This window comes from Brassica napus, chromosome C2 (assembly GCF_020379485.1).
Source record: "Brassica napus cultivar Da-Ae chromosome C2, Da-Ae, whole genome shotgun sequence".
NCBI classification, from domain to species: domain Eukaryota; kingdom Viridiplantae; phylum Streptophyta; class Magnoliopsida; order Brassicales; family Brassicaceae; genus Brassica; species Brassica napus.
Window position 1 is genome coordinate 18985365 of NC_063445.1, and position 18294 is coordinate 19003658.

General features: G+C 32.0%; 2 protein-coding genes and 1 long non-coding RNA gene across 9 annotated transcripts; 2 read left to right on the forward strand and 1 right to left on the reverse strand.

Annotated features, from left to right (window-relative positions):
• Positions 1-784: 784 nt before the first annotated feature.
• Positions 785-4107, forward strand: LOC125581758. 5 transcript variants are annotated; one of them, XR_007319462.1, is made up of 9 exons: positions 785-1063; positions 1154-1187; positions 1662-2240; positions 2343-2450; positions 2875-2998; positions 3069-3152; positions 3253-3355; positions 3553-3621; positions 3867-4107. It is a non-coding gene; the product is annotated as an uncharacterized LOC125581758 (long non-coding RNA). The 5 variants fall into 5 exon arrangements; XR_007319460.1 differs by lacking the exon at positions 3867-4107 and having other exon boundaries at positions 804-1063; positions 1662-1963; positions 2066-2240; positions 3553-3857; XR_007319461.1 differs by lacking the exon at positions 3867-4107 and having other exon boundaries at positions 804-1063; positions 1662-1877; positions 2066-2240; positions 3553-3857.
• A 3155-nt stretch (positions 4108-7262) lies between these two features.
• Positions 7263-9970, forward strand: LOC106428535 (transcription factor bHLH49). Of its 3 annotated transcripts, XM_022696056.2 has the most exons (9): positions 7276-7569; positions 7798-8114; positions 8199-8622; positions 8702-8914; positions 9003-9068; positions 9157-9225; positions 9321-9563; positions 9653-9743; positions 9826-9970. In XM_022696056.2, exons 2-9 carry the CDS (start codon positions 7915-7917, stop codon positions 9861-9863), a joined length of 1344 nt encoding a protein of 447 aa, XP_022551777.1. In that variant the 5' UTR covers positions 7276-7569; positions 7798-7914; the 3' UTR covers positions 9864-9970. The 3 variants fall into 3 exon arrangements, with proteins under 3 accessions (XP_013724743.1, XP_022551777.1, XP_048603590.1); XM_013869289.3 differs by having other exon boundaries at positions 7263-7569; positions 7798-8622; XM_048747633.1 differs by having other exon boundaries at positions 7276-8622.
• Positions 9971-17437: 7467 nt separating this feature from the next.
• LOC106428490 lies at positions 17438-17794 on the reverse strand. The gene has a single exon (XM_013869258.1). It carries the CDS (start codon positions 17792-17794, stop codon positions 17438-17440), a length of 357 nt encoding a protein of 118 aa, XP_013724712.1.
• Between the last annotated feature and the right edge of the window lie 500 nt (positions 17795-18294).

Here is an 18294-nt window from a genome sequence, read left to right on the forward strand (position 1 = left end):
CGGGCAGTACAGCTGTACCTCCTTTACCACCAAGCTACGAGCGCTTGGTTGAAATAAGTTAATATATTAACTGGTAAACATGTTTTAGATTTTCTCCGTTGGATACGACTTCATATGAGCCGCGCAAAGCTATATAGATACGTCGTCTCGTCTGGCCAATGCAGTTTCTCCAAATCCATATTGGAAGAACTTAAAAAAACAGCCTAAAAAACAAACATAACTGTACAAAATAATTGTTAACTTAAAAAGGCCTCTATCTACCACGAAGATTTCATAGATTATTTGACTAACAAAGATTGTAAGAATCATTTTCATTTGAATAAAGGGTCTCAAGTTGCCTAAAAAAAGTTGCCTAAGCTGACATAATGTAACAATTTGATTATCTAGTTAATCTATTCCAAGACAGTAAATAAGAGCTAATTAACAATATGTCTAATATTGAAATATTTTTTCTTATCGACATATTATTATAATTGCTATGAATATTTTAGCAGTACGGTTTACAACTAGACTTGAGCTGCAAAATTATTCTCTAGCGAAAGCAAGCGGTCAAAAGACACGAAATTAACTTTATTTAATTTTTAATAATCTGCAACAAACCGTGCATGAAAATAAAACTCATTTGTTTAAGAATTACGTATGATTCGGTACAAAATCCAAAACACTGAACATGAAACCAATAATGGTTATGATTATTCGCAAGCATTATACCACATATCTAACCTATACTAAAAGGGTTATATGAGCATTAGGGAGAGTGTCCACGTAGGACAATTTAATCAACAAATCAGGAACGATGTAATTGGACACGTCAGACAGACCTCACAGATAAAAAAAAAAACGTTGAAATCCTTCACCTCACCTCTACCACTTCGTCTTCTCCAATCAAGAGCAAAGAAGCCGAGAACCACTTCTACACAATCAATACTTTCGATTCAATAATGATTCCGTTTCATCTTCCTCTTTTCCTCTTTCTGTATGTACTGATCTTCTCTCTTTCGTACAAACCAGAACCCTAGAACCACTCAAAGCTCAATCCATGGCGATGAAACCACAATTACGGGTATGAAATTTTCTTTTGCTTAGTAAGAAAGAACCACTTAACCTAACTAATTTTATTAACCAATAAATTTTCAACACCTCCCTCAACCAGACGCTTCTCTCCAGTTCTCACCTGCTCCCAACAGGTATTGTTACAGTAATATTTGTTCAGTCTCAGATTGGTCAGTTTTGTGTAGATTGGTTTCACCGTAGTGTATGGCTTTTGATGAAATTATATCATGTTCTGCTCTGTTTCTATGCGGTGAAGTTATGATTTTCATTTGATTTTGCTCTGTTTTTATAATATGAAAGGCTTGAGCTTTCTCTGTTTTGGTCATTCATTACTCATCTGTGAATCTTGGTTTCACCAGAGTGTAAGGATTTTGATGAGATCTTATCATGTTCTGCTTTGTTTTTAAAGGTGGAAATTATGATATTTCATTCCATTGCTCTGTTTGTTAGAATCTAGAAAACTCCAGCTTTCTTGGTTTTGGTCCATTCACGTACAAATCTCCTTTTTAACCTTTTTATGGTTTTGCTTCTTGAATCAGAAAGTGAAAAACAAATATTTGAGAGATCTTTGATAGGTCCTAATGCACCCATGTTCTTGTGTTTGTTAGATTAAATGGCTTCTTAGGCTTTCAAAAATTCCCGAACTCACCAAAGTTCCAAGCTTTAGTAAAGAAGCTGAGGCTTACTTGCAAGCGATCATCGATGGGTTCAACGTGGAAGCCGCGTTGGAAGTCAAGAAGATCGAGAAAGTAACCAACCACGATGTCAAGGCAGTGGAGTACTTCTTGAAACAAAAATGTGAATCTCATCCAGAGTTTGCTAAGGTTCTTGAGTTTTCCATTTCGCTTGCACCTCTGAGGACATCAACAACCTCTCCCACCGTTTGATGCTTCGAGAATCGCTTAGCTCCGTTATACTCCCGTCCATGGATGAGCTCATCAAGTTTTTATCATTTTTTTTTGTTTCTTCGTTGCTTTTTACACAAGTTTTTATTTTGTTGTTGTTGCTGCAGAGGTGGCTTCTTGGATGTCACGGTAGAGAGACAAGCAGCGAGGATAAGGAGTATGTATCTGAAAACAATTCTCAGACAAGACATTGGATTTTTCAATGTGGAAACAAACACAGGAGAGGTTGTTGGTAGAATGTCTGGAGATACTGTTCTTATACAAGACGCCATGGGTGAGAAGGTAATACCACAATAAATAAAACTTTGAAGCTTAAAATAATAAAACTTTGAAGCTTAAATTTTTTTTTTTAACAAAGAGATTATATTTTCTTGAATCTTGCAGGTTGGGAAGTTTATTCAGCTGGTATCTACATTCGTCGGTGGATTTGCATTAGCTTTTGTTAAAGGATGGCTAAGGTCTTCATCGAGAATTATATATTATGTACAAAAGGTGAGAATTCTGGATCATTTATCAGTCTCTGACTCATACACATTGATAATCTTTCAATCATAAGAAAGTTAAAATGGTAACCTAGAGATAGTGCTACCCATGAATGTCAAAGCGTATTGCAATCTGTATTCAGGCTTTTCTTTTTAACTTGGAAGACTAAGTTGCGTCTTAGCCAATATAAAGATAATGTAACTAAATGACAAAACGGTCAACCATCTGTTGTCTAACAGAAAATAGAGACTTATTTAGTTAGGTTTTGTATTAAGCAAAAACTTTAGGAGTTTCATGAAGTTGTTGTTCATAAAACTGTATTCTATGAAATATTTGAAAGAAATGTGCTATTCTCATCTAATATCAAATTGGGTGATCCGATAATCTAAAATTATTCTCCATATAAGTAATGTATTTTCTCTTATTTTTTCAGCAACAAGGTTCACAACGGTTATACAAATAGAGGAAAATGATCCCGATGATGCCTCTTACCACATTCCATCCCCTCCGATACAAACAGTTGATTGACATAGCCACTGGTACCAACAACTTACCAGGTAAACAACCACTTATTTTGATTATTTCTTAAAAAGTAAAATTTGACATGAAAGACAAACATTATCCCAGATGTAGTTGGACAAATAAGAATGTTTCAAGGTAACGATCTCCGAGGGCAACAACGGAGGTCAGAATTGGTCTACTACTAAACAGGTACCAAACTTTTTTTTTTTTTTAAATGTACATTAAACCCAACCGTTTATTTAAAATTTTGCGTAAGGCCAACTTATATATATTCACACAATTCCTGCAGGTCAAAAATGGTCTGCTTGCCCAGTTTAGAGACTTACATAGCATGACAATCATGAAATACAAAGTTGTAATCATTACAAGCATCAATCCCAGAGTATTTAAAGGTAATAATTATCAATTATTTTAGGGATATATAGATATTGTTTAGTTATTAGAATGAATAAACTTTCACTTCAACATGTTTTTTATATATTTATATGGATTATTGGTTTACTTTGTGGTTCACAATGGCTTCTCTGTTTGATAGAACATAAAATTGTCTTTAAATTGTAACACCCTTTTTATTCTTACATGACTACAGGAAAACTGATACTCGCCACAACTCCTGCTACTCGATTTTAGTGTGACAGCACTATTAATCTCATACAAAGTTAGTAATCACTCATGAAGTGGTCATCTAAACTTTGAGCTGAAGTCTACTACAATAATTCTCTCTATATTCCTCATCTCTTAAAAAAATATTTCATTTTCTATCAATCAAAGTTTTATTAAACTTTCATTTCCATAATTTTTTTCATGTTCTGAATTTTTTGGGTTATTACATATTAAAAACTACAACATTAAACCATTACTTACATTAACTTTTTTTTTGTATTGTTTGCAACATTTTTTCAGGATTAAAATTTCTAGATTTGACAATCTCAATAGCAGAGATAGAAGCAATTTCCAGCAGATATATGGAGTTGCATGAGGTCTATGACCACCAAAAAACAAGCCTATAAGATTGTTGAACACTGTAGTTTCACAACAACACTAATAGAGAGTCAGGAACACACACACAAACCATATTTAACTCTTATGCACCATAATAAGCATACAGGTTGTGATTGGAAAAAATTAAATATTTGACCACCAATAATTCTCTCCTCAGCCCATGAAGCTGTTTTAAAAGTTAAAACCCAACACAATAATTCTTCTAGATTTTTAAAAAAATCACGACTCACAAAATTTTCTAAGGATACGTGGTTACTAACTTTGTAAGGAATCTTTATATAAAATCCCATATTTACAAAAATCTTCAGCTGAAAAGGAAGGTAATATATTTCGCTAAACCAACATTTACGATCTTTGACTATATCCTTTAAAAGGGAAAATAATTTTTTTAAAAAAAATCAAACTCTCCCAAAAACTCATCTTTCTCTTGGGTAAAAAATACCTAAAAGCTGAATATAATTAAACATATAAAAAAAGATGGCCCAAAAAAGATTGGAAACATAAATGACAAAATTTACATTATACAAAGATAAACTTCTAAATCGAGAATAAAAATGAAGTAAGAAGGAGGTTACACCTAACTACAAAGACAATAGAAAACATGCAATGCAATGAAACTGAAGGTTTAATAAATTAAATTCTATTGGAAATACACATTTGTGAGAGTAATTATATAGGATGAAAGAATATTTTTTTTATAAAATTATTGAACATTAGCAAGTGGAAAAGAAAATCAAACAAAGAGTATTAATCCTAAAATGTATAAAGATTTAAATTAAATAAATGATATATTAAATAATATAAGCTAACTACAAATTATTGTAGATTATTATTTAAAATTAAAATATTTAAAAGCATTTTCCGCGCGTAGCGCGGACAAAGACTCTAGTATATATAACTAGTTTATATAAACACTGGACAAAAGAGAGATTTAACATATATTGTTATATACACAGAAAATCATTTTAATATATAATAGTAAAACTATAGGGCCACCTATACTCCCTCGGTTTCAAAATATATAAAGTTTTAGTACTGTGCATAACTATTAAAAATTTGTTTTTTATCTTAAAAATATCATTAAAATATAAATTAAAAGTTATTTAACTAATCACAAAACAAACTGCAAAATATCATTAGTTACACAGTTTTTGATAAAGTTAAAAAGTACATTGATATATGAAAACATCGTTTATTTTAAAACATCAAAAACTCTATAAAACATCATCTATTTAGAAACAGAAGGAGTATGTTTATTAGTATAATACAATTTATAATTTTTGAAACTAAGAAATAAAATAATATAATATTTTAAACTTTCTTTTTCTTCTGATTTCTATTTTGTTTTAAACAGTTTTTTTTTTAAAAAGACGCTAAAATCTACTATAGAAGAAAATGAAATAGTAAATAATTTATCTGAGTAAATGTCAATATAATGTGATATACAAAAGACGGAAAACATAATTTTATATAAAAAGGAAACTAAAATCTATTCTTCTCTCTTAAATATAAGATGTTTAGAAAGTATCACTAAAACTATAAAATAATTGTATTCAACCAATTGCAAAATAAATTATTAAATATGATTGGTTACAGTTTTTAATAAAGTAAAAATTACCTAGAAATTTAAAAACATCTTATATATTGGAACATTAATTTTTTTTCGAAACATCTTATATTTAGAAACGTAGAGAGTACTATAGAAGAAAATGAAATAGTAATAATTTATCTGGTAAATGTCAATATAATGTGATATACAAAAGTAGAAAACAACAATTTTATAAAGTACGCTTTAGGCTAGATGAATTTTAGGAAATGTTTATACCAGTCAAACCTAAATTTATTAGGAAAAATTGTTTTTTTAGGCCAAAAAAATAATAACTATTAACTATGTCCTATTACGCTAATCTCATACATTTTATGTTCTATTAGTCTAAATATTTTTCAAAATGACAATATTGTCCTTAATTTCAATTAAAAATTCGAAATTACAATTAATAAAAAAAATGTTAAATATTAAAATATATTTTTTAACTAAAATAATTTTAAAAAATATTAAAACTCCCCAAAAAAAGGGAAATTGCCACAAATATAATTTTTCTAATACCACTTTTCATGTTTACACTAACAATTTTTACCATCACTTTTAATGAAGGGTAAAAGACACTTATACTTCTAGGGTTAATTAATCTAGACTTAGAGTTTAAAGTTGAGAGGTGGATTAGGATTTTTGGAATGTGGAATTTATGATTCTAATAAATATATAAATAAATACTTAAAAATATATAAGAAAATTTTGAAAAAAATTAAATTTTTTTTTTATAAAAAAGTTCGAATTTAAAAAATTATAATTCGAAAATATAAAAAAAATTATTATTTTTATTTAAATAATGATTTATTATATATAGATATAGAAAATTGGTATAAAAGTCTTTTGCCGGTTTAGATCATGATCGACCGGTTCAGATCAAACGGTTTCCATATCGATGTTTTATTTTTTTAATTTAGAAATTGATTTTATAAATCACGATTTTTTTTTATTTTAAGAAATCGATTTAATAAATATAATGAAACTAAATATTTCCAAATATCTCTTCCCATATTTTTGGAACTGATTATCTTTATCCGTAGAATATGTATTCTACTATATGTAGAACACATTAAACATGTTTGAAATCAATTTCTACTAGTTTTAGATTTATAGTAATGTGTAGATTCTAGATTTTTAGATTACTATTATTTACGTAGATCACGTATTCTAAACATATTAGATTCAATGAAAAAAGTGGATTACATTTTCTATTGTGTCGAATGTCAATTCTGCTTTTTGTAAAACAAAATATGAAATTACGATATGAAATTACGATTTAAACATATTTAGAATTATAAAAAAAAATACCAATAAGTTGATATAGGTATTTCATCAGTAGTTAATATTTTTGAATTTTGTTTTGTTTGTAAAACTATTTATTTGATTTATTTTTAAAAATACTAAAAGGTATTAGAAGAAAAAATAGTAAAAAAAAATTAGTCTAATAAGACATAGTTATCATTTTTTTTGGCATAAAAATCAATTTTCCTAATTTATTAACTATGAAAACAAGAAAATAAATCATGAAAGCCTGTTTTCGAGGATTTTAAAGATAAAAGAAATCCCCCAAAATGAAAGTTGTCACTGTCAGCCGATTGCTCCTAATTCGAATAATTACGGGTTAAACCATAATTTATTTTTAATTATAATAAATCAATTTTAAAATGGGTTAAGGAACCAGCCTTTCACAAAAAGAAAATTAAATAAAACTCTGCAAAGTTATAAACTTATAATGCTTGGATACTTACTTTGGCTATGGCGGTGTTCATGTTTAATGATCAAAAAGCTCTTATTTTTATGCAAGCGTGGGTCTAAGCTAAATCTCTTTCCCTTTCCTTCTTCACTTCCTTTCTTCTAAAAAGCCACTCTTTTGCTATCTCTCTCTCTCTCTCTCTGTGCAGCTGAAGCACAGAGAAAAGGGTTTTGTTATCTGACCCAAGGACCCATTTCTGTAAAGCTTCTGGTGAGAAATTGAGCAAAAAGTTTGAAGCTTTGTGCAGATTCTGTAAATGGGTATCTTTCTCCTGACTCTTTAAATCTGGTCTAGGGTTTGTCAAAGCTCTGTTTTTTTGGGGGTTCGTACGGAAAAAAGCATGATCCTTTCTGTTCCGTTGACTGGTCTCTCCTGAGATTCCTTAAGTTCGGTCGTGTCTTTTAGTTTCTCAGTACTTGGTTTGTTTTGTACTATCAAGTCCGAGACTTTTGCTTCTATTGATTTATCTTTGCTCTTGTTCTTACAAGGTGGAGTGTACCTTCTCTGCATCTCTAGAGACCAAAGTGGTTCTGTTTGTGTGGAAAGTGTTATAAGTCTGTAGTGGTTTTGATCCTGGAAGGTGCTGTTCATCAAGTTTTGAAGAGATGGATGTAAATGAGAAAGAAGAGTTTTCAGGAGAGAAGAGGAATACTAGTTATGATTCAGCTGATAATCATCCATCAGATTGGCGAATCCCTGGTTCTAATCCGGTTTCTGCGCCCTTTGGTTCATACTCTACTGAGAATCTAATCACAGCGTCTTGTTCTCCATCTCAAATGATGGATTCATTTGGGCAAACTCTTTGGTATGATCCCACAAATCTTCAAGCTGTGGGTTATGGCGGTTTCAGTGGTGGTCACCCCTCATCTTCTTCGTCTTCTTGCTTTAGGGGTAATATGGATAGATCTCTTGAAATGGGTTGGAGTATGCCTAATCTGTTGCCTCCTAAAGGCAATGGTCTTTTCTTGCCGAATGCGAGTAGCTTCCTCCCTCCTAGCATGGCTCAGCTCCCGGCTGATTCAGGGTTCGTAGAGCGTGCAGCGAGGTTCTCGCTCTTTAGTGATATGGTGAACCAACCGCTTGCGAAACCGGAGTCTGTTGGTTTGTTTCTTGAAGGGCAGTGTCCAAGTACTGAAGTAAACGTTGGTGTAGCTCACAATGATGCATCTACAGCAATGAAAGGCCCTAATGTTAGATCTAGTGAACAAGCTAGTAAACCAAATGTGTCGGAGGATACTCAGTCTAGTGGTCAGAAAGGTGGGGAAACCTCTTCCAAAGGGTTTGACTCAAAGAAGAGGAAAAGAAATAGACAGGTGAAGATTTGAAGTTATACATCATCACTTTGATTCTCTCTGGCCTTTTAACATTTTGGTGATGCTTCTGTTTTTGTAGAATTCTGAAGCAGATCAATCACATAAATCTGAGGAAGAAGCAGAGAACAATGGTGATAAGAAGCGGAATGATGAGCAAAGTCCAAACTCGCCTGGCAACAAAACTAACAGTGGGAAACAACAGGGCAAACAAACGTCTGATCCAAAAGATGGATACATTCATGTCCGGGCACGTAGAGGCCAGGCTACAAATAGCCACAGTCTTGCAGAAAGAGTACAGTTTCTTTAACCATCATGGAAGTTGAAAATGGAAGCAGTTTCTTACTGGTGTTATGATTTAAATTACTTGTTTGTGATTGTAGGTGAGGAGAGAAAAAATTAGTGAAAGGATGAAGTTTCTTCAAGATCTTGTACCTGGTTGCAACAAGGTATGGAGTCTTTTCATATATGCTGATGAACATTGATGTGTAAGAAGAAGAGAAACAAAAGCTAATGCAGAGAGATGTATGTTTACAGGTGACTGGAAAGGCAGTTATGCTTGACGAAATTATAAACTATGTGCAGTCTCTACAACGCCAAGTTGAGGTACTTAGTTTCCTTATTCTCAACTATGTATGTACTCTTATTTATGTGTGTTGCTTGTTGTAATTCATTTTGCTTCTCTTTTTGTGTTTGAACAGTTTTTATCGATGAAGCTTGCAACTGTGAACCCACAAATGGACTTTAACCTTGAAGCTCTTCTTGCAAAAGATGTAAGAGAGCTTCAGCTACGAGGTGGTTCTTCATCTGCAACACCGTTTCCACAAAACATGCCGATGGTTTATCCTCCTCTACCACATGGATTCATGCAACAGACCCTTTCAAGCATTGGAAGGAACATTAGCTCTCCGTTGTCTCCCATCAATGGTGGATACAAACGACAGGTATTGTAATGACGTGTCTGTAATGTGGAGAATGAACTAATCCGAGATCATAATCTGATTATGTTTTGCTGATTCATATTTCTAAATAGGAAACAAATGGATGGGAAGGTGATTTGCAAAATGTGATCCACATTAACTATGGAGCTGGTGATGTCCCATCTGACCCTGAAGCAGCTACAGGTTAAAACTGAAACCTCTTTTACCTTTTCCACCATAAAGTAATTTTTTTTTATACTAAAACTGTGTTTTGGTTTTGTCACAGCATCTCTTCCATCTTCAAATATGAAGGTTGAGCCATGAAATTTTCTTCTTAGATAGAATATTTAATTTTGTAATCTTTTTTTTAGTTCACTGTGTTCTGTATTATAAATGATGTTACTATTAACGAATAGAAGTTACTACGTGTCTTTTTTTTGATCAAATGAAGTTACTACGTGTCTACTACTAAGCATTTAAGGGTAAAAACGATTCAAAAAATTCTATATAAGTTATATAACCTTTTTAGTTTGCAATTCTGAGTATTTGTATCGTGGATTCCTTGGAGAAGATGCCTGAATGTCAAATTTGCGAAATAAATTTTTGAGGAAAATGTGAGAAAATAATAGATTAACGTCATCATTTGTCTTTCAGTTCATGACAAGTGTGATGTGATGCTGCAGTAGCTAGATAATTTTTGTTTAAAAATATTTGAAATCAAACAAATTACTGTGAACCATCAGAAAATATTACGAGAATCTCAAACCTTTTTCTATATTGTTTTTCAAAAACAACATTTTTCTTACAATGATATTGAAGTAAAACTTATTATTATAATATTTTTTTTACTTAGGAAAGAAAATATAAAAATAAAGTGAAAATGGTATAAATCAATTTTTTGGTAAACTAAATATTTTTGCATACGATTTGTAAAACATGTGATGAAAATTAAGTTTTTTTAAAAAATATATAATTTGATAAACTAAAATATACTATGAAATTCCATTATTCCATTAACATTTATGGTTCATTACTGTTTTACATTAGGAGGATTAGAGTGAATGCTAACTGATACGATTTATTATATTCATGTAATTTAATTAAAATAAAATTAGTAAATATATCTAATGAGATGTAAATAGAACTTCTAAACATATTTTTTATCAAATAAATTAATGTAATGTATATATAGATATCAAATGCGAATCTTCATAAAATTATATAATTATCCATTTTAAATTTTGATGTTCATAATATGATAATAAATTATTGATGAAAATTGAATTATATCACTACTTTTTATGTCATGAATAAGGATTTTTTTTTTAAATGTTGTTAGACTATGAATATAAAAATAAGAGTTTTTTTAATTCTAAAATGATAAAATTCTCTAGAAAAAAAATCTGAACTAATTTATATTTGCTCTAATAATATATACACAATTTTGGTTTTCCGTTTAATACACATTATATTTTTGATAGCTAATTAATAAATAAACATTTTAAAATTGAAAGTTTTATACCATCAAACTAACGACGTCGATCCGCTATATGATTCATTAAACTACCGTTTGTTTAGTTCGAATTTTCAAAAATACATGATCTAATTTGTTTGCTATCCAAATATATATAATATATATATATATTGTTCCTCGTTTAATACCTACTATTTTTTATATCCAATTATTATCTAAACTTTTGAAAATCTAAACTCTTGCACCACATAATTAAATAAACGAATAGAAAGAGATAAAAAAAATAGAAGTGCATTACATAGCATATCAAACATCAAACATATACTAAAAGCAGAATACTAGCAATGGAGAGGATGTCCACGTCGGTAATAAAAATCAGCCAATGGGGGTGCTTCTTTACTCCACGTCGATTGAATGCGGGCTGTACTTGGGCCTTAATTTTTTTTTTGTGATCCATGGAATGTGGGAGAAGCCCAGTTATCAGATACACACATAACCCTAGCTCTTCGTCGTATCCTCTCATCTCATCGCCGTATCACAATTCTTCGCCCTTTCATCTTCTTCAACGGATCGATTGATCAATCGACACCGTCTTCATGAGTCTGCAATGAATCCTCTTGAGATATCATTAATGGGGTCCCTTCGTCTTTCTCCCTCTGAGTTTCTTTATAAGATTTGCTTTTTCCTTAGATTTCTTACACACAAAACTCTCTTAAGCCATAAATTCCAACAGCAAATCTCCTGTTTCCGGCGATTTTACCGCTAAGAAAGCAAACGGAAAAGATGTTGTCTCCTCCGGCGAGCCTGTCAAACAAGCCGTTCAAACCAGTGTCTCTCTCTCATTCGCCCTCTCCGGTGATCTCAAGACGAAGAAACCAAACGGCAAGGCCGTCATCTCTTCCGCCGCGCCGATCAGACGTACTGACCATACCGGTTTCTTTTGCGTCAACGCTGACTCCGGCGATCTTATGCTGAAGAAAGCAAACGGCAAGGCCGTTGACTCCTCCGCTGAGACGACCAAACATCGCGGCGGATCTGTTGTCTCCTTCGCCAAAGTTGATGACGTGCTGTTCTTCAAAGATGTCAAGCTCGGACCACAAGAAGGCGAGCTAAGGTTTCGTCTGATCCATTACTGGGAGGCTCGGAACGCATTCTCGAAGACACTTATTGGTCTGGAGATGCTTCTAATTGACGAACAGGTATATTCCTACATACTTGATTTGTTTTTATCGGTTTTGTTTGGTCGATTAGGTAATTAACATTCGTTTCTTTTTTTTTTTAATCAAAAGGGTACTGTGATCCAAGGATTCATCCCACCAAGAAGGATTGACACCTATTTGCCACATATGATTGCTGGTTCCATCTACAGGCTTAATAGATTTTATGGATCTAAAAGCAAGAATGTGTTCCGTGTTGCTGATCCAGACGTGACCATATCTTTCACATGGAATTCTGTTCTTTCTCCTCTAGAGAACAGTCCGGTTCAGTTTCCTGAAGATCGGTTCCGCTTCTATGGGCATGAAGAGTTTGAAGCGGCATGTGACCTCAGGGGGGCTGTTTATGGTGAGTTCTCACTTGATTTTGTGTTTGATACTGATTTAGGTTTGTATCATGTTATTTTTCAAACTTAATTGTTTTGGTTTGGTTCATAGTTCATGGTTCACGTTTGTTTTGTATACCGAGTATTAAGTTTTAATTTTCTTCTTGCAGATTTTGTTGGTCACATTAAACTGGTGAATGAGCAAGTTCTGAATGACGGTATTGTGCTTGATGAAGGTGATAAAGCTTCTACTCGGCGTGTTTTGGTTCATGTCCAAACGCATGAGTAAGTTGTTTTCAATTTTTTTAGTTTTTCTCTAAACCGTAAGCATTGTATCTACCAAAAGTTTGCTTTCATTTAACTCATGTCTTTCTGTTTGTTGCAGTGATCCTATGATGAATCTTAATCTATGGGACAAGACTGCCACTGATTTCTATGAAAAGTTCAAGGCGCATGGAAACACTCCGAGTGTAATTCTGGTGACCACTGTCAATCCGAAACGATTTGGAGGTTAGTAATACCAATACAATGCTTACGGTTTAGATATGTTGATAGGATGCTTGAGGAACATATGTTAGTCACAGTAGTTGAAAAAAAGATTTGTTGTGCCCTTTGCGTGTACTAAACTTTTTTTTTTTTTTTTGGTATTATACGACTTTTATTACGGTTTATAAATGTTAATATGATGCTTGAGACATATAGTTTAGTCTCCATAGTTGTTGGGAAATATTTAGTTTAGCTTTTGTGTTATACTAATTTATTTTTCCTTTGTATGATAAATTGTTTGTGTTACAGGCGCTCTAAACCTATCCTCTCTGTCATCTTCCCGTGTGTTTTTTGACATGGATGTTCAGCCAACCAGAGATTATCTGATTTGGTAATTATTTCTTTGTCTGATATGGAATTAAAACTTTGAGTTGCATAGTTTTGGTAACTTTTTCAGGTTAAACTCGAGCTCGGAAATTTCTAACAGGGTTAATCCTGAGACTGTCACCAAAGCTGAGAGAGCTACTATAGGAGACATCTTCTCCTACATGAAGCAAGAAGGAGCAAAGGTACAGACACTCAACGTTTCACATATTCATTGCTTTAGCCTTAGTTATGTATGTAATTTTACAATTACAAATACGCAGGTTGCTTGGTTTGAATGCACCACCACCATTGATGATGTCGTCCATGGTTCTGCATGGTATTATATCTCTTGCGGTGGGTGCAAAACTAAAGCCACCAAAGGGCCTACCACTCTTATGTGTAAGAAATGTGGGAAAGCCGAAGTTACCGGTGTTGCAGAGTAAGAGTTTTATTTTGTTATACTCACACATTCAGCATCAGTTACTAATGTGCTTCCCTCACAGGTACCTCACGAAGCTCTCTGTTTATGACAATAATGACCAAGCACGTTTTGTGCTTCTCGGTGATGCTGGGCGTGAGTTAACTGGCAAGACAGCCGCTGAGTTGGTAGCAAACTACTTTGAGGTATTTACAACCCCGTCCAACCTACAAGCATTGAACCGTCTTTTGATATTTGTTTTAAATTGTGTTAGGCCAATGTGGACGTAGATGAGGATCATGTAATCTCAGTGCCCCAAGATCTTATTGGTACGATTGGTCAAACGCACAAGTTCGTTATCAAGGTTTCAAAGCACAATTTGGAAGGCAAGACACAAGCTTTGACTGTCACAAAAGTACTCACTCCTGATGCTCTAGTACGCGACCCCTACTCTAATCAAAAGACTAAAGGCCCCTACAGAAGTTCGCCAAACTACGACGAGACTTTGGCCATCGGACTAATAAAATTAAGTATCCAGGCTCCATCTTGAAGGAAATGTAGAAGAAAACGTGGATGATGAACCTGCCGATGAGAGGAAGGAAGTTGCAAATGAGTCAGTGAAAAGGAATTATGATAGGGTTGAGTCTGGTGAGGTTAAGCGTGCCAAATGTGGCTGATATGTTGTTATAAGTGTTTGGGTTTGGTTTTCTTAAAAACTATGCTTTGTTTCATTTCACTTTGAGACTTTGTTTTTGCAATTTCAGTTTTTGAACTATCTATCTTTTTATCTATGTTATTTGGCTCTTAAAAATTTCTGTTAGTTATTTGGAGTGGTGATGAAGTTTGGCTATTTGAGTGAGATCTCATAGTTAGTTAGTTAGTTAGTGTTATGTCTTTTTGTTTTTTTGATCAGATCAGTTAGTGTTGTATGAGTTAGTTTCTAATGATTCTTTTCTTATGCTACATATTGGATATTGTATATGTTGTAGGACCAATTAAGTTGATATTGATAAAATTGCCATAATATTTGTATCTCAATTGTGTCTTTATTATTTTATTTACATTTGGCAATGTATAATATTTACAGTTTCAGCATCTATTATTCTCTTACCCACTCTTGATACCTAACTTTATTTACATTTCTAAACAACTTTATCATTGTATTTTTTTTTTAATTATGTATTTTTAGAATAAAAAAAATAAACTGAACCAAAACCAAAATACGAAACAAATATTTATATACCTACACACATTAATTTTTTTTTTGGAACTTAACAAATGTTAAATATATTTAATTCATAAATAACCATATGTTAAAACTACTGTTCTGTAAATGAATTACCCAAATACTTTAATCATATTTTTTTAAATTATCCGAGAATTTTAAAATTATCTAAAATTGAACCGAATCAAATTGTCAACCGATCTTTATAAATGACCAAATATAATCAAAATATTATTTGCTAATCGAATTATCTGAGTATCTATTAAAACCTTGAAATATTAATTAATTTAAATACAAAATTTGAGACAAAAGATTATTTTTAACAATTGCATAATTTACAAATACAAACCGCGCGTAGCGCGGTTCAAAAATCTAGTATATCTAAAAAGCTAATGTAAACTAAAAATAAACAAAAAGAGCTGAGAATTAAAATGAGCATTGGATTTATTTTCAAACGGTTTTTCTTTAGATATTTACCAAACCAAGTTAGATAGCAATCACAAACCGAAAATTTATGTGTTTGTTTTTCTAAATCAAAATCCCAAAAATCTTTCAGGTCTACTTCGCCTAAAGTCTTTTAGAAATAATAAATGATGGAGTTCCTTTTATGAGACAATTTTTTCTACTCCAATTAAAGATTATTTTTTAAAAGATATCATCACCTAATTAACGAGATATCTAGCACATCAAATATTTTTGAATTGTTTTGCTTATTGAATACATTTTTTTTTATCATCAACATATATATCCCATTAAGATTCTACGAACCACTTTGGTAACATTGTGTCCATATACGGATCCGGGTTCGAATCCCTCTAGCCACCGTCGATTAAAATGTGGTGAAAAGAATGGTCTTTCAGGATGTTTTATACGGAAGTGTACTTAAATGTTAGTCGGGTTTCTTCCGGAGTGTCCAGATTACCTGGATTATCAAAAAAAAAAAAATTTGTGTCCATATAGAAGACGAAAGAGGAGTGTTTCTGAGCATTGCTTGCATGACTGTGAATTATGTTTTTCAATTAGTCATTTTGTAAATTATGTTTTTCTACTCAAGCTATAGCTCACATGTTTAACAAAATCAACTAAGTTTTATCGATTTTATATAAAGTGTTGGTGTCGTTATTTTTACGGTTTAAAACTTTAGAAAATTTCTTAAAATTACTTGAACTAATTTACATCTGTTATAATAATACACTAGGATAAGCGCAGGTTTATTTGTATATATTATCAATTTTTTTTATATTTGATCATATTATTTATACATATACAATTTTTTTTTTTGTCATTACATAATTTCTTTCGGATGGACAATATCAATTTTTATTAAAAATTGTGGAACTAAACAATAATTAATATATTATGGGTTAATCGGATTGGACATTAAACAAATTATGACACAAAAACCTTATTTTTTTCACCGAACACATTCTTGAAAAATATGAACAGTATTGTTTTTACGGTTGAATTATTTTGACATTTATCTTCCATATGGTTTTGAAAACTTTCAGATCAACCATCAAATTGATACATGTCATTTTAATTTTTTTAGTCATATGCTTAAGAAAAACTTACATTTTTGTAATTTAAAGTCGTTTTAAAAAATTCAAAATATAACATATAAAGAAAAATCTAACATATAAGAAAAATATAACATATAAGGTTTCCTCATTTTTGTAATTTAAAGTCGTTTTAAAAATTTTAAAATATACTCTCTCTGTATCATAGTAAGTGGGTTTTAAAGTATTTGCACACCGATTAAGAAATTACAAAATGTTATTCAATCTTTCTCGTTTGTATAAAACCAACAATAAGTGCAGATAATTCAACCAATAAAAAATCATACTGCAGAATAAAAATAGTTTAAAACATAAAATTACATTTACTTTTTACATGGAAACTTGAAAACATCACTTAAAATGAAACAAAAAATTTCTCTTAAAACATCACTTAAAGTGATACGGAGGGAGTAACATATAAGGTTTCCTCATTTTTGTAGTTTAAAGTCATTTTAAAAAATTCAAAATATAACATATAATAAAAAAATTAGATTTTTTATTTATTATATAATTAATGTGATTGTTTAATTTTTTAATAATATAAAATTAAACAAAAATGAAGAAGGATGCAAAATTATTATCAAATCTTTATTATTCATAGTCATTAATTGCCATATATATGTTAATCATATTAGGTAATTCAATAATTTTTATTTAAAGAAATAATATATGCTTCTTATATTTTGGGTTAATATAATTTTTGCTAGTAACTGGATTTAGACCAACATTTTTTCAATTGATTCTTGAGCTGCCATGTAAAATAAATTGTCATCCTAATTAAGCGACACCTAAGCATGATCTATTTTTTTTTTCAACAAAGAAGCAAAACTAAACTAAGTAGATTCCTGAGCCGATAACCATCTCGGAGGAACGGAGTCAACATATACCATAGCAGAAGGCTGAGTCCTAGCACCTCGTGCTAGCTTATCCGCCATTGTGTTTTGTGCCCTTGGAATATTCTGAATAGTGAAAGTGGGGAAGTATTCCTTACATCGTAGAAACTCCTCCATGTGAGTAGTGAACGCCGACCATTCTGTTGCAGTAGACACCATCTTCACCAACTGTGAGCAGTCTGTTGCAAACACCACCTCTGAGATATGTAGGGTCTTCATGCACTCCATCGCCCATATCAACGCTTCACATTCTGCATGTAAAGGTGATAGACTCCTGCGAATAGACATTGCACCCATCATAGTATCAATGGATCTTTCGTCTCTGTAAAACCATCCTTGCCCTGTAAAGGGATCTTGTTCCTTCCATGCACCATCAATATAACATCGGTTTACCCCTTGTAAAATAGGACTCCCACCAAATGAAGACCCCCTGTTTATACCCTCTTTAGTCTGGGCCTCAGCCCATAAGGTGCCTTCTATCTCCGCCGTCCGAAGAAATTGAGGAGGACTTCCAATTTTATTATTAAAAATCTTAGCATTGCGGTTTTTCCAAATATACCACAGTATCCACGGGAAATAACTTAAATCTGGTTCCTTTGGTAACCGCCAAAATAAATAATCCATATTGGTAAAAAGAGATTGGGTAGGAAAAACTCATGGACGTGAAAGAATATTAGATAAGGCCCATGTTTGGCGCGCAATGGGACATTCAAAAAGCACATGATTAATCGATTCTTCTTCTGCACCACATATATGACATTGCAAATCACACTTAATCCCCCGGGAATGAAGGTTCT

What these genes read in the sequence shown, in the direction of transcription:
- LOC106428535 (XM_013869289.3), top strand. Translation starts at nt 7,915, where the DNA reads ATGGATGTAAATGAGAAAGAAGAGTTTTCAGGAGAGAAGAGGAATACT. An exon ending in GCCACAGTCTTGCAGAAAGA is followed by an intron (nt 8,915 to 9,002) that starts GTACAGTTTCTT and finishes TTGTGATTGTAG; the next exon opens with GTGAGGAGAGAAAAAATTAG. An exon ending in TTGTACCTGGTTGCAACAAG is followed by an intron (nt 9,069 to 9,156) that starts GTATGGAGTCTT and finishes GTATGTTTACAG; the next exon opens with GTGACTGGAAAGGCAGTTAT.
- LOC106428490 (XM_013869258.1), bottom strand. Translation starts at nt 17,794, where the DNA reads ATGGGTGCAATGTCTATTCGCAGGAGTCTATCACCTTTACATGCAGAA.